The sequence below is a fragment of the Epinephelus moara genome, chromosome 21 (genome assembly GCF_006386435.1).
Source record: "Epinephelus moara isolate mb chromosome 21, YSFRI_EMoa_1.0, whole genome shotgun sequence".
Classification (NCBI taxonomy): Eukaryota; Metazoa; Chordata; class Actinopteri; order Perciformes; family Serranidae; genus Epinephelus; species Epinephelus moara.
Window position 1 is genome coordinate 24,753,803 of NC_065526.1, and position 14,552 is coordinate 24,768,354.

Genomic DNA, 14,552 nt, shown 5'->3' on the forward strand with positions numbered 1-14,552 from the left:
CCTCTTTTTGTAATTATTTTGTGTCTCTTTGCAGTTCCTTGGCATCTCTTTGTGGTCTTTTTATGTCTCTTTGTCATAATCTTGAATCTCTTCCTGGTTTATAGTTTGAGTGACAGTTCAGATGAAGGCTAGGGGGCCCCCTGACACTTTGGGCCCCTGGGCTTGTGCCTGGTTGGCCCATTTAGTAATCTATCCATGCATATACACATGTACATCAATATATACACCAACATGTTGATATTGATATATCTACAATAATTATCAGCCGATTTACTGGCTTGGACAATTTATCAGTATGTAGGGTACCTATTAAACTTAATCTGTAATCACAATTTGATTTCTGTGTTTTTCCAGTCACTAAAATACACCAAATTTCTATTTTTATGTAATCAATTAGAACTACATGTCACCACTATAGACTGTATAAAAATAACGGGAATGGCTACCCAACATGTTCTCATCCCACCATATCACTGCTTTGTTAGTGGCCTTTCACATCTACATATTATGCATTAGGTATCCTCCTTCGGGGCACCGCTTCCTATGCCAGGACGTCAACAAAAGCTCATGGTTAGGTTTAGAAAAAATAATCTAGGTTTGACTCAACATTCATATTGGAAGCAAACATCGTGTTCCTAGGTGAAAGTCTGATGTTTGCTGGACCCATTCACCACCCCTCTCATCTGCCTTGTTGGGACTTTTCTACTCCTTATTATTATATTAAGTCATTAACATCAGTGTTTTGACTTGAAGCCATCTAGAGGCGTAGCATACCACCACCACCGGTGCCATCCGGCCAAAGTATGAACTGACATTGCCTGTCTGCGTATCATACTGCCACAATAGGTGTCATCTGGCCAACCAGCGTTGTATCCTAAAACCATGAAAGGTAACATCTAGCCGCATTACAAACTGACGCCACCCAGCGGTGTATCATACTGCTGCAAAAGGCGGCTTCTGGTGTCAGGTGTTTGTGAACTGTTGTTTTTGAAGCCTCCATTGTCTGTCACAATCTTGGAATTTTGGAGCTAGAGGTGACCATATTTGGACGAAAGGGTGGATCCCAAGGACACTACTGACAGGTTGCTGTGAAAATCTCTCAGCTGCACCCCAAAGCATACCCTGCCTTACAGTCTGAATTGGACAATAATTTACTAAATGAAAAACTGACTTGAAAGTAGTAACTGAGTCCTTAAATTATTAAGAAAATGTTTACTTAAGTAATAAATCAAATGAGAAGTAGTGTCATATTTGCATAGAATTCTATACAATCAGTATGTTTTCGCAACCAGTGGGGTTGCCCCCTGCTGGCCATTACAAAGAATGCAGGTTAAAGACAGGTCTGCATTGGCATCACTTTTCAGACCCGGATATAACCCCTTGGTTTATAACCTTAAGGCCTCGTCTTGTGTCTTCTTCTGTGGTTTGCTGAGTTTTTTTGTAGGCTGGGTGGACCTGTTAGCACCTAGTTGCTGTTCAGGATTAGGCTGCAGCCTCTCAGACTGCAGTTGTTCAGCATGCTGTGGTTTTCCATCCAGAGTAGAAACAGACAGACAGGAAACAATACTCTTCTGGACAAGCATTGAACACTTGTGGTATTAACAGCATCCTACTCTTGTATTATGTTTGGGTGGATGAGAGGAGCAGGAGGTGGTAGTTCTAAAAGTCCTTGTTGTTCTTGGTCTAAATATCTGTCTGAAATTCCAGAGGCACTCCAGTATTTACAAAGCCGGCATGGCCGACAGCTCAGCCGGTGTGTCTTCTGTCTGACAAGATTCATAGACAGGGTATGCTGAAAGGCTCAGACTTGGACAGCAGGCCAAGACATGGCCTTTCTCAAAGTCTATTAGGCTTTAGGTGCAGCAGACGTTATCTGAGATCCAGGACTGCAGACCTTAAAGTTGATCGCTCTGAGGATTGATGGTTGTTTTGTGATTTTAACTTGGTATTCGTACAGCGTTCTGAACAAGATATTTGTTTTAAAAGTTAGATTGTGGTCAAATAGAGTTGAAAGAAAGGCCTTTTAAAGACCAAACTTTTATCTCACTGCCAAAACAGACCTCTCCAATGAATAGCAAGCAGTGATGTTGTATCTGGAATACGGAAAATATTCTGATGCAGTTCATGACTAAACTCTAAAAATATGCAGTCTTTGCTCCAGCAAGAAAACACAGAATTCAGGAGATTCAATGCTGCACTCTTAAGACCAATCACTAATGGCATTTATTTAGCAAAAATAGCAAACATTCTGTGATTCCAGCTTCTCAAATGTGATGGCATGCTACTTTTCTGTGTTTAAAAGTACTTGAAGTGAATAGTTTTGGGCAGCTCTGCAGCTATGTTTCAGAAATGTCGAGATCAAGAGTTCAAATCGTCCACCAGTGCATCAACCTCCAAAAATGTTTTTCCAGTAACCAAAAGAAAAAACTATAAAATTCTCTCTTTGAACATTTTCAACATTAATTTAACTGTTAATAAATTGATGTAAGCAGATGGAGAGACATTAGGTAGCGAGGAGATCATCTGCACATTGGAAAGAATGTTGGATGTTGGTGGAAGCATTGCATAACTAAGAAACTTTTTTGAAAAATGATTTTATGAAGTAAAGTAAAATGTATATATATCCCAACTTATTTTTTATGTCCTGAAGTTCCAACACAGCACAAAACAGCTGTGCATTTAGATATCGTAAATAAAATGCCAGGGGTCAGCATGCCTAGTAGGTCCCCACCCTCTTCAGCTGCCCAGCTGAAATTGCACCAAACCCTGAGGCCCACCAATACATATTGTGGTCTCACAGGACACCAGCTCCATGTTCATCTTTTTTGCCTTCTGGGCACCTCCTATTAAAGGTTTTCTGGGCACGTCCAATTGGTAAAAGGGCAGAACCAGAACACACTGGAGGGATTATATATCTCATCTGGCCTGAGAATGCCTCAGGATCCCTCAAGAGGAGCTGGAAAATTTTCCCAGGGAGAGGAACGTCTAGAGTACCTTGCTCAGCCTGCTGCCCCCGCAACCCAGCCCCGGATAAGTGGATAAAAACGGATGATGGATGAATGGAAATTAAATGTGATATTATGCCTTCCATATTCATGTTTAAAAATGACTTCAATATTACTGGTTCAGGTCATTCTTGAACATTTCAATAGGCTACTGCATAACTTTAATTTCAGTTTTACCAGAATATATTAGTATTTCTATTTTAAAACAACCACATTTACACTGAAACAGAAAAGCTTTTATAATTTAGGACCCTTACAAGAAACCTCTTCTACCAGCCTCCATTTTTAAAAAACTAATGGACAGATAAATCGATAATTAAACTAATCCTCGTAGCCCTAGTCAATACTGTCATCTAATCATGATACAATAGGATCCAGATGGTGCCAAGAACAAAACATTATTTGTTTTGAATGTTGCTCTTGACAAGTAATAATGGCATCTGGCGTGATCTTGCCCCTCTGTCTAACCTTAAGCGGATTATCAACTCTTCACAACCTCACCTCTCTCTCGCCATTATAACACAATTACTCTATAACTGCTATAGGCTGCAGACGGCGAATGACAAAGTGGCCAGGACGGTTAACAGTTTGCATGTGTCATCCTCCATCTGTCACCATCCCCCTCTATCACAGAAAAAGAGACAGAAAGTGAGGGATGTTTTGTCATGTGTATAGATTATACTAGCTGTCCAGAGGGGAAGTGGTGTGGTGTGATAGCAGCAGGAGCTTGTGAGAGCAGAGTGGTGAAAGTCTCAGACAAGATTTAAACAAACAGAGACACAGACGCTGGCCTGGCTGGCCCGGGAAACCCTGACAGAATAAGGCCAAGAAAAATCTCACACTGCCATCTCCAGATCAGGCCGAGAAGGATTTCCACAACTTCCACAACCTTTTGGGATACTTCGATCAGAATCAGTGAATTCATAAATAATTTCCAAGAGTCAGCGGCAATGAAATACTGGCGTCAATTCTTTTATTTCATATTGAAATGTGGGACATTCAGCGATGCATTCAATGCAGTGTCTCTTAGAGTTAGATAATTGAGACGTCAGATTGATTTGTGTGAAAAAGGGGAGAGGAATCTCTGTTAATCTCTGCTCTGCCTCCCCAGCTTGCCTCTCTCCTTAGTGATTATTCTTCTTACATACTGTAGCATATCTGTCACAGTGAGACTACAGTCTAATCACTTGCATTGTAAAATATCTGTATAATAGTTTAGATGATATAAATTTTGATATAGCATACATTAGGTTAGGTAGTATGCAGACTGGTGTAAGCTGCCTGAAAATAGAATTCTTTGCAATAAAAAATAGTATCAAATAAATTAACACTGACATGAAAACGTACCTTTAGCTTTCTATTGGTGGTTGTTGAATAGGAGTTCATAGTTTATCCTTCTTAATATTTGCCACTACCTCACCCGAAACAGCAAAAGCATAAATTCTCAGAGAGGTTTGACTGCCACTCCTCCATGCTTCTGTGATTGTGTGAGTCACAGGTCGACTCTTGGGGTAGTTTTCCCTTTGGAAATATCCCCACCTTCAGGCCGTGCTCTGTCTCCGCTGGCCGACAGCTTGTCTCAGTGGCATCAGCTCCTGCTGAAAACATCATAACAAAAAAAAAAAAAGAGAGAGAGAGAAAAATATCATTTAAATTCTGAACCCAGTACCCCAGTGAGCTCAGACCCAAACACTGTACGAGCAAACTTTGCTTCTTCTCAAGGCTTTTTCTTGGAACATCATTCATTGATGGAGCCATAGAAATGCAGTGGTAATCTCTGCTGTAATGAAAATGAAGCAGTGTGTGTGTGTGTGTGTGTGTGTGTGTGCCCATGTACAGTCTTTGAAAGGTCCTGTCTAGGTTTCAAACCTTGATGGTCAGTACATTATCAAAAAATAAGGTTTTGGCCAGTCCTTGTGTTAGTCCAAAAGACGGCCCTGGGGCAAAAATGAGCCCTGACCCCTAGGACTGCCCCATTCTGCAATTAAAAGGCAATAGATTGTGCAGCAGCAAAAAAAAAAGTATGTGAACACATCATGTCATTAAAAAGTACAAACTGCAAAGTAAATTAGTTAAAAATACAGTATGCAAGTTAAAACAATGTTTAAAAGTAAGTTTAAATTACTCCAATTAAAGTAAAATGGTAAGACTCAGTGCATTGTGTATAACACGATGCCCTTAAGTGTTCATCAAGGGCAGACCTGAAAACAGACACACATGCGGGTTACATTTAGTCCGCAGCTGCAGAAACCAGCACTCCTGCGCCTCAAGATTGATGTGTACCAATTAGTATGTGGTTATTTGATTAAACACCAAATTATTCAGGAATGTGCACAATGGTAGCACAATATAAACTGAAATAAAAAAGACCTGTTATTATTTCAAATGACCACACACACCTGTGGGGCTTTTGGGGCCCCAAAGGATCTGAGGCAGGTGGACAAGGCAGGGGCATTTTGGCTTCAGTTTTGGGGGGCAGTCATGTTATCCAGTCTATAGTTCCAAACCAGTGAGGTAGCTGCCATTAGCAAGTTAGCGAGCTAAGCTACTAGCAAAAAGGCAGCAAGAAAACTTATAGGTATTTAAGACACTCATGGATGCGGTAAACAAGATGAGACCAAGTGTGTGCTTTCAGTTTGGTCCAACGAAAGTATATAAATCAAACTTGGCAATCTGTATCACACCAAGGTATTCATAAACCACTAAGCAAAATATTAGAGAATGACTACAATTGGTTGTTTAAGCTGAACAGAGTGCTTGGATCTCAGTGTGGACATTGGAGAAATTAATTCCAAGGGTAAATGCAATCAGAATGAATTATATCTAGATACAATTTGGATACGAGACTCATCTTAATACAAGTTATAAAGGGGGTCTACGGTAATAGGGAATGTATTATATCCTATAAAGTGTGTGTGTGTGTAGCTTTGTGTTGAGATGAGATATGAATTTTAGATGTTGACATTAAAGACATTTTTCGGTAAAAACTTTTGCAAGTGAAATATACTTTTTTAAATATCAAAGAAACAATCCTTTGGGGCCTGACTTTTTTTTTTTATTTCTCTCTGGGTTATGTAGGAATAAAGTCTGGATGCATTTCATATTCCCTCTATAAATTTGTTTTTTGGTCTTTTACTTGCATGATGTAATTATTAATGTTGATGCTAAGCTAATGGGAATCCTTTGATATATATAAAAAAAAAGAATAAATGTGTGTATATGTGTGTGAGAGCTGCTTGGTTGTAAGGCACAAAATCTGTTGTGCTACCCATTTTAAAACTGAACCTGCTCTGGGTGACTAATTCAGAAGATTCAGGCCTTTTCAAATGTCACCTGCATCGGTGCTTTGAAAGACTTTGAAAGTGAAAATAAAGGGCAGCGTTGAACAGAAAAGCTACATTACACTTACAACTAATTAAACTCTTGTCTAACTATATAAATGAAAGCTCAGGCGCAGGCACTTTTTTCGACCCGTGTCTCTGGCTGCCAGCCTCAACCTGGAGCTTGGAGCGAGTCTCTCCCTGCAGTATAATGTGCAGAGCTGCTTTACTGTGCAGCGGTGCTCATGTTTATATGGACGTCACAAATATACCAAGAGTTTGCCTCACTCTGTTCTGGCACATGGCCAGGGGGGTTTATGATTAAAACCAGATTGTGCTTGCCCAACTCAGAGAGGCAAGAAAAATAGATTGCAGTTACGCATACTCTGCACAAGAGGGAAGTACAGAAACATGCACGTCAGTCTGCAGCATCTGTAAAGGTGGACTTTTTGAAGGAACTGTATGTATCTGCAGTCTAATTCTCCCCATCTGCTGAAGGGACTTTTTACAGATGTCATCTTGTTATTAAGTCTGCTTCTCGTTCACAGCCAGTAATGATACATCTGATGGTGGCAGAGAAGAAAGCTTCAGTTCCTCCTCATCAACCTCTAACAGTAAATGAAGCGAATTCTGAGTCAGAGCTATGATCATCCAGTAAATATAATGACGCCTCTCTTGTGTCACATGATTGGAGTCAAGTGGCTGTGGGGTCTTCCTTCGCCAGAAAAGACTGAGCTCCTGCCAACTCTCAGTTCCCTCGAAGTGATGACTAAGTTACACTGCAAAAAAAGAGTCTTAAGATTTTATCCTCCTTTTTGCCTTCAGATTCAGTGGTTAATGTGGGAAAAATGGTCAAAGTCAAAATCAATACTAAGCTGCTTAGGTAAAGCTCACCTTGTTTCGAGACTTATGTTTTAAAATATGTACCAACCAATGGCTAATCTCATTTTGCAAGATCAGATATTCCTCAAATCTACTCAATAAAGTTAAGCTTTACTTCAGTGAGTGAAGTTTTCTCACCCTGCTGGCTCATTTTGTACACACATGTCACCAAACTCAAGAATAAACACCCATTTCTCATTTCAGCTGCCAAGACAGACACATTTTGCAGTGTAGTGAAGACTGGGAAATCATGTGACATCAACAAAAGCAGACGCATTACGCCCCCTCCGCCTCCGCCCACACACAGACACACAGACATCAAACACACACATAAACCCTTTTTGTAACGGGGAGGAACGCTGCAATTCATTTACTGACTTTGAAAACCACGCTGCCAGTAAACACGGCAAACGTCATCAGCTGAGAGTGCTGATGGAAACATCAACACTGTAAAGGAAGAGAGACAGAGAGGTGAAAAAAGTCCTCTTGTATCTAAACTTACCATGAGTTGTTTCCCTGCCTGGTCCCACTCTGACCTCCACTCGCTGCAGCAGGGTCTCATGTTTCAGGCCCCCATGGCACTGGGGCAGACCACCCCCCTCCTTCACACCATGCTGGTGCTCTGGCAGCCTCTCCCAGGGTACGCAGGGGTCCTTACAGGCTTGGGAGGCGGGTAAGGGCCCTTCCCACAGCGCCCGTTTTGAGGGTACAGAGGAGGCTTCTGAGTTCTTGAATTGGACGTGCTGTTACCAATAATGACCTTGGGGTCTAGGCTCTGTGGGTGGGGCTCAGGATGAGTTTGGCTTATGTGGTTGGACTCTCTGGAGGGATACAGGTGAGGCGGATGGCCGTTTACACCCGGCCTTTCGTGGTTCATGTCCTTACTGTGGTTGGTTGGGGTAAAACGGCTCGTTTTGACGACTGATGCCATGTGAACAGGGGAGGGAGAGTTAGTTCTTAAAATGATGCGGTCTTCGTCGATGTGTTGCAACACCTGGACCGGGGCAGGCTTGTGAGCTGGCAGCGGGGCCACTATGAGGTCTCCTGGATGAGTTGAGCCATGAAAGTTGCTGTACGACCCCTGAGTGATGCAGGGTGCCTCCTCGCTGATGTCGATTCTGGCTGTGAGACGATCAATCTGCTGAACCACCTGAATGACAATGAGAGAGTTGATGCTTGTCCAAAATGCAGTGGTGGAAAAAAAGTACATTTACATTAAGTACAGTACTTGTACTTTATTAGAGTATTTCTGTTTAATTGCACTTTATACTTCCTCTCCGCTGTAATTCAGAGGGAAATATTGTACTTCTACGGCATTTAATGTCTTTGACAGTTATAGTTAACAGTTACAGTCAAATTAAGGGCCCTGACACATTATGCTGACATTTGGCTGTCAGTCAATGTTGGACCATCCATGAGTGTCTGTCCTCTTACTTTTTGCAGTGCGTCTCACACTGCTGGCACTAGTCGGCCCTTATCAGCTTTTTGTCAGCCAATTCAGTTTGTTGAATCAACATCAGAGACAGCGGACCTTTCAGTGAGTGAAATCACTCTGATTGGCAGTTCAGCTCAGTGCATGGGAAGGGAAACAAGTGAGGAAAGCAAACAAATGGCTAAAGTCAAGAGGGCTTGACATCAAAACAAACTTCGTATATCAGATAAAATTAGATTTCTTTTAGCGTTTGAGCTCACCACACAAAATTGGTAAATATGGTAAATATAATTTGTTCTTTCAACATCCGGTGGTGTTGTACCAAGCAGCAACCTCCAGGGCTGAATAATGAAGCTAACACTAAAGTGACAAAAAACTGCAGTTCTTTGAATGGCCACTTGAGGCTGGCTCCAGAGCAGGTCAATCCCCATAGGGGCCCATGTTAAAATGTCCAACTTTAAAGCAGCCTGTTATAAAAAACTGTTTTGGTCCCCTACAATCTCCATGGCTAATTGCCACTTCATGGCAACTGGGGGTGAATACTCTCCTATTTATATTCTATTAAGGCTTAAAGGTACGCATAATTAAGGACGGGCTGCTGTGAGTGACAGGCTGTCTGCCAATAGTGTTTTTCTCAGTCAGATCCACCCCTCGCTCCTCTACAGCTCCAGCCTCTCGCCCAAATATGGTCACTTCTGGCTCCAAAAACCAAAATGGCCACAGCTGAAATGCCGAGCTCAAGGAGTCCACAAACCAATGGATGATGCCATGGTAGCTACGTCCATTATTTTTTCAGTCTATGGTGCTTACTGCCTAACTAGCATCTTGATTCCGTCCTGTCAGTCTTTTAGTTTCCCTTTTTTGAATCACAAATGCAAACTACCGCCACCTGCTGGTATGGAGCGTTATTCCCTCTCGCACAGGCACAAAGCGTACATGGTAGTTGGCTGTTGGCTGTAGTCTTTGCAGTGCATTCAAGTGCAACTTTGTGGCTGAGACACACTCAGTGTGAGATGACGCAACAGTCAACCTTCATCGCCACTAGTTCTTTCATGACAGTTTGTTGTGCGTGGGCCTTAAAGCTTCACACAAAAACATTTGATATATTTATAAAAAATGGTGCTTTCTTAAAATTTAAGCAGGTGTTTCCACTTGTGACCCTTCAAAAGTTTCTATTTGTGGCCCCTTGAGTTGTTTGCAGTCCCATCAAAGAGTCGTTTCCCATCTGGACTTCTCAGATGGTATAATTGATGTAAAAGAAGAGGTCAAACTTTCCAATATTTCACAAACTAAAGGATATTTTTAAGATGTGAGTATGAATATCTGTGTAGGAGAAATCTTTTCCTTTCCTTTCCTGTCCTGTTCATTATCTCACAACCCCTCATTGTGTGAGATTCATTGTGTGATCATTTGGAGTGGCCCTGGCCATGAACCCCTAGACAAAACTATCATAAACCAAAAAATTCTGCTCATGCATTGGTGCATTAGTATTGTCGCATATGATTTTATATCAGTAACAGAGTCCATTTCCATGGATGAGTACTTTCATTTTTGACAGTTTTAGTACATTTAGCTGATAATACTTCTGTAGTAATTTAAAATACAGGACTTTTATTTGTAATGGAGTATTTTTACATTGTGGTATTAGTACAGTATTTAAGGATCCGAGTACTTCTTCCACCACTGCCAAAGAGTATTTATAAACACAAGTTTGTCTCTGACTGTGCTAAAACTGAGACAATGACAATTCAGCCTGTCATTCAAATCAAAGCCAGTTTATTTTGACGTCCTTTTGTTTCCAACCGTCTCAGTTTACAATCCCAGAGGTTTTTCTATTGGTAATGTTGCTTCAGGACAATGTCAGGCCTTGCACGGATGCATTCAGCTGTGAATCAATGCTATTTTACAGCTGCATGCAAAATGGATACTGTAAGAGCAAGGCATAATTTAGTAACAGTCTCAAGCCAGGCTTTTTAATGTGCTACCCGGAACGCTGCCAATTTCTGCAGCGTTCTGCAAAAGGTCAGTGCAAATCGTTCTCAATCACCGCTTCGGTAAGAGATGATGAGTGAGTCACAAACAATGCAGTCAGCATGCACAAACACACACACACACACACACACACACACAGATATGCTCTCATGAACACAGACACACAGACACACAGATACATGACGTGTGTCAAACTCATCTCCACTTATGTCTGCATCTGAGCTTTGTGTTAATCGTTTTAAATGTCACAACATCCAGGGGAGCATCGACAAAAGGCTGGAACATCTGCACCTCACCCAGGCGCTTGATGTAAAGAATAAACATCTATAATAACAGACCCCCCTACCTCTTTCATCTCCACGTGAACTTGCTTCAAACCCCCCAACACATCCTCCAGATCTGTCACCACTTGTCTGATCTGATCCCTCACCGAACCCTGCCTCCTCTTCTGCTTCACCACCTCCGAACCCTGGCGCTGGTGGTCGCTGTTGGTTGTTGGTTTTGAGGGCTCCGGACTGGTGATGCCGGAGGGTGGGACACACGGCCCCTTCTGTCTGCTTTGGTTGAAGTGTTTTTGTGGGACTTCAGTGGGGAAGAAGCCTTTGTGAGAACCTACGCGTCCGTTACAGCCCTCCTCTGATCCACCCTTTGGTCTTCCCCGGTCCTGATGGCTATCTCTTTCCTCCCCTCCCTCAAAGAATACAAGCCTTGGTCCACAATGGCCATTTGGCATGTGTAAATGACCCAGGTGGGGGTCTTGTGGCTCCGAATGATAGTTCTCAGGGGTGCATCCATAACTTTCCTCCTCCTCATCCACAGAGACATACCTGATAGTCCTCCTGTGCCTGTACCCTTGACCTTTGACCTGAAGATGGGGGAGAGGATGTGGTATCCCAGCATTAAAGGGGGGTGCCCTGGTGTCGCTGCGCACCACACAGCCACACTGTTCTCTGACAGACGGGTAGTGTCTCACCCCAGGCTCCGGCGGGTAGGTCCACTGGGCAGGTTTCAACTCCCAGGGGCAAACTTGGCTCAAGTCGTCTGACTGACTGTAAGGGCCTGGCCCTGTGAACACAGGCCTCCTCTGTGGGCTGCGATGACCGCTTCTCTCAGCTCTGCTCACTGCGAAAGCTCTCCCTCCTACGTCTTTAACCCGAGGAGCCTGGATGTCTCTCCTACAGTCCAGAGATGGGTGGTCTGTCTGTCTGGCTGATGCTGATTGGTATCCCAGCCCACCGTGGTGGCCGGACGCCTCATAGTGGACGCAGTGCTGGCAGGAGCAGGGGGCGTTGGTGTTGATGTGCTGAAGAAATCGGTGGTGTCCCGTTGTTTGTGCACCGTCTGTGTACATGTCCAAAGAAGTCCAGAGGCTTGTGTGGAAAACGCCTTAGAAAACAATCGGTTTCCTCCCCTCTCTGCTCTCTCTAGCCCAGTCATTCACTCGCTCTGTTTTCCTCATCTGCGTCTTCCCAGAAGAAAACTTTTCTTCAGCTCTTTTTTTTCCTGCTCTCTACCCAAGACTTCTCCCTCCCCTTCCTTCCTGTCTGTTGTTTCCCTTCTTCTTCTCTCCTGTACTGGAGTTGTTAATCTCTGCACCCGTTCTTTTCTTTCCCCGGACCCTCTGTCTCCTACTTCTCCCAACTTTTTCTCCACTCCTTCTTCCTCACCCTGTAGCCCTCTCTCCTAGACGGGGCCCCTCTCCACCTCCCTCCCTCTCAGTCTCTCTTTCTACCTCTCCCGCCTCGTTGTTCTGTCTCATTTGCTGCTGCAGGCTTCCAGTCTCTCTCTCTCTCTCTCTCTCTCTCTCTCTCTGTGACTGTGTATTTCCCGTTTCCTCCCCTCCCCTCTCCCGCTCTCCTCTCTTTCTCCACCTCGTACTCCGTCTCCTGCCTCTGGTATATTCTCTCACATACTCGGCTGTACCTGAATTTATGAATTTCTTCTCTCCTCTCTACCTAAAATCCAGCCGCCTTGTGAGGCTCCTCCGGTAAAGGACTCCATATGGGTTTCTGTCTCTCAGAGAGTGCGTGAAAGAGTCCCAGCTCCTGCACTGAGCTCATTAGCCCAAACTAAAGCCTTTGCACTCTGCAATTAAACGCTGCCTGGGATTCCTCGGCCGGAGACTGAAGGAGGAGGTGAGGGAGGGGAGGGGATGGGAAGGGGAGGGGAAGGGAAGGGAGGAGAGAAGCACTGGGGGAGGTGGGGTTTCTAACATACACAGACGAGGGAGTAGACAGCATTCTGAGTCAAGGAGACAGAGCCACTGCCTTTGTACAAGGGAACATTTTTTTCACTATGCTGTATCTCCTTTTTTCTCCCCCACCAATTCCTTCCTCTCTTTGTCCTTTGCCACTCCTGTCATTCCCACTCTATCATTGTCTCACTTAAAGTGGTTTCACCTCAACAGTTGAGCAAAACTTCACTCTGCTGAGGCAAGCACAGGCATTATAGTTGCACTGCATAGAAAAGTACACACGCTTCCTCCTCTCAAGTCTATACAATGGTGTTTGCATGCGGCGTAAACAGCACACTGTCAGAGAAGTCAAACACATGTTCATGGCATGTTAAATTCATCATCCTTTTCATTATAAATCAATCACTGCTCACTATAGATAACCATAATCTCAGGATAAATGGAACAAAAAGTCATTCAAACAAAATTTGAAAAGCAGGATGAGCAATCAAGATCTCTTTCAAAAATAGCATAACGTGCCTGTGTTGTGGCTCTTAATCCACAGCTGAGGACAGCTAGGCGTTTATTTTCAAAGAAAATAACTGGAGCTTTGAAACAATGGGTTGTAAAAAAAAAGAAAAGAAAAAAACTACTGAGAATAACAGCAGAAGAGGATGAAGGGGATTCATCTGTCCCAGCAAGAGGATGAGCAGTCCGGTCCCAGCTGCTGGGAAAGATTGTTATTGTAGATGTAACACAGCTGGAGTGACTTTACCTAGACACACATATATATATATATATATATATATATATATATATATATATATACTGTATGTAGTCTCAAAGGGGATATGCACATCTGTATACAATTCACATTTACAGTGAATATAAGCAAGTTTGAAGAGTTAGAATCGACCCTTCACTGAATCCCTCCACTCAAATGCAGACTGGCCAATCGTAGTTTAGATTTGGCCAGCTCCGTTAATGGTCTGACAGTTTTACAGCTATATAGCCTCTACTACAATCGTGTAAGGTTTTTTGCATTTTCAGCCTGGTTTTGTGGATTTTAAGCTAAATGTGGTGCCTGTGGTATGTGTGCAGAGATTGGGTGGATATGTATGTTTCTTCCTTGTTCCAAAACCAAAAACAAACTCTGAAAAGTGTAGGGTTAGCCAGCTCCCTAGTTAGCCAGCTGAAGGTATAGTCCTCTAAATGTATACACATACGCTGTTTGCTTTTTAATGATTATAACACTGAATAAAGACCTACCCTGCTTTACAGACACCAGTGAGGGGACTCAGGGAAACTTTGGCAATATTCAACCAGCTATGTGTCATCGCAGTGTGTGCAGATGAACAGTGTTTGGGTCCCCTGGAGCTCCCTGTCCATCCGCTGGCGGAGGTCCAGGCAGTGGCAGCGAGGGGTAAACTAAACACTATTCGTCTGCACACACTGCGATAACACACAGCTGGTCAAATATCAATGAAGGTTCCTTTAAATTTCATAGTCTTCTGTCTCAATGATCAGGTGGTGTCATGCTTCACTTTTACACTGTCATCTGTACGTTAGGTTCTAGATTCTAACTATCTTTATCTTTTCAACCTGTTTTTGCTGCTGAGTGAGTTTGACATGCTGGATATATCCTTCAAACACGTATTTTAGACCCTTTTGTCTTCCTCTCTATTACATCGCTTTTTCGTTTCTCCAAAAATCTGATAACGTTTCTTCAGGGAGTGCAGCTAGTGACA

At 43.1% G+C, this 14,552-nt stretch overlaps 1 protein-coding gene across 2 annotated transcripts; it reads right to left on the reverse strand.

Annotated features, from left to right (window-relative positions):
* Window positions 1-3,974: 3,974 nt before the first annotated feature.
* Window positions 3,975-12,752, reverse strand: LOC126383219 (uncharacterized). Of its 2 annotated transcripts, none has more exons than XM_050033709.1 (3): window positions 10,978-12,752; window positions 7,710-8,357; window positions 3,975-4,600 (listed from the first exon to the last, which is right to left on the reverse strand). In XM_050033709.1, exons 1-2 carry the CDS (start codon window positions 11,980-11,982, stop codon window positions 7,812-7,814), a joined length of 1,551 nt encoding a protein of 516 aa, XP_049889666.1. In that variant the 5' UTR covers window positions 11,983-12,752; the 3' UTR covers window positions 3,975-4,600; window positions 7,710-7,811. The 2 variants fall into 2 exon arrangements, with proteins under 2 accessions (XP_049889666.1, XP_049889665.1); XM_050033708.1 differs by having other exon boundaries at window positions 3,975-4,603; window positions 10,978-12,751.
* Between the last annotated feature and the right edge of the window lie 1,800 nt (window positions 12,753-14,552).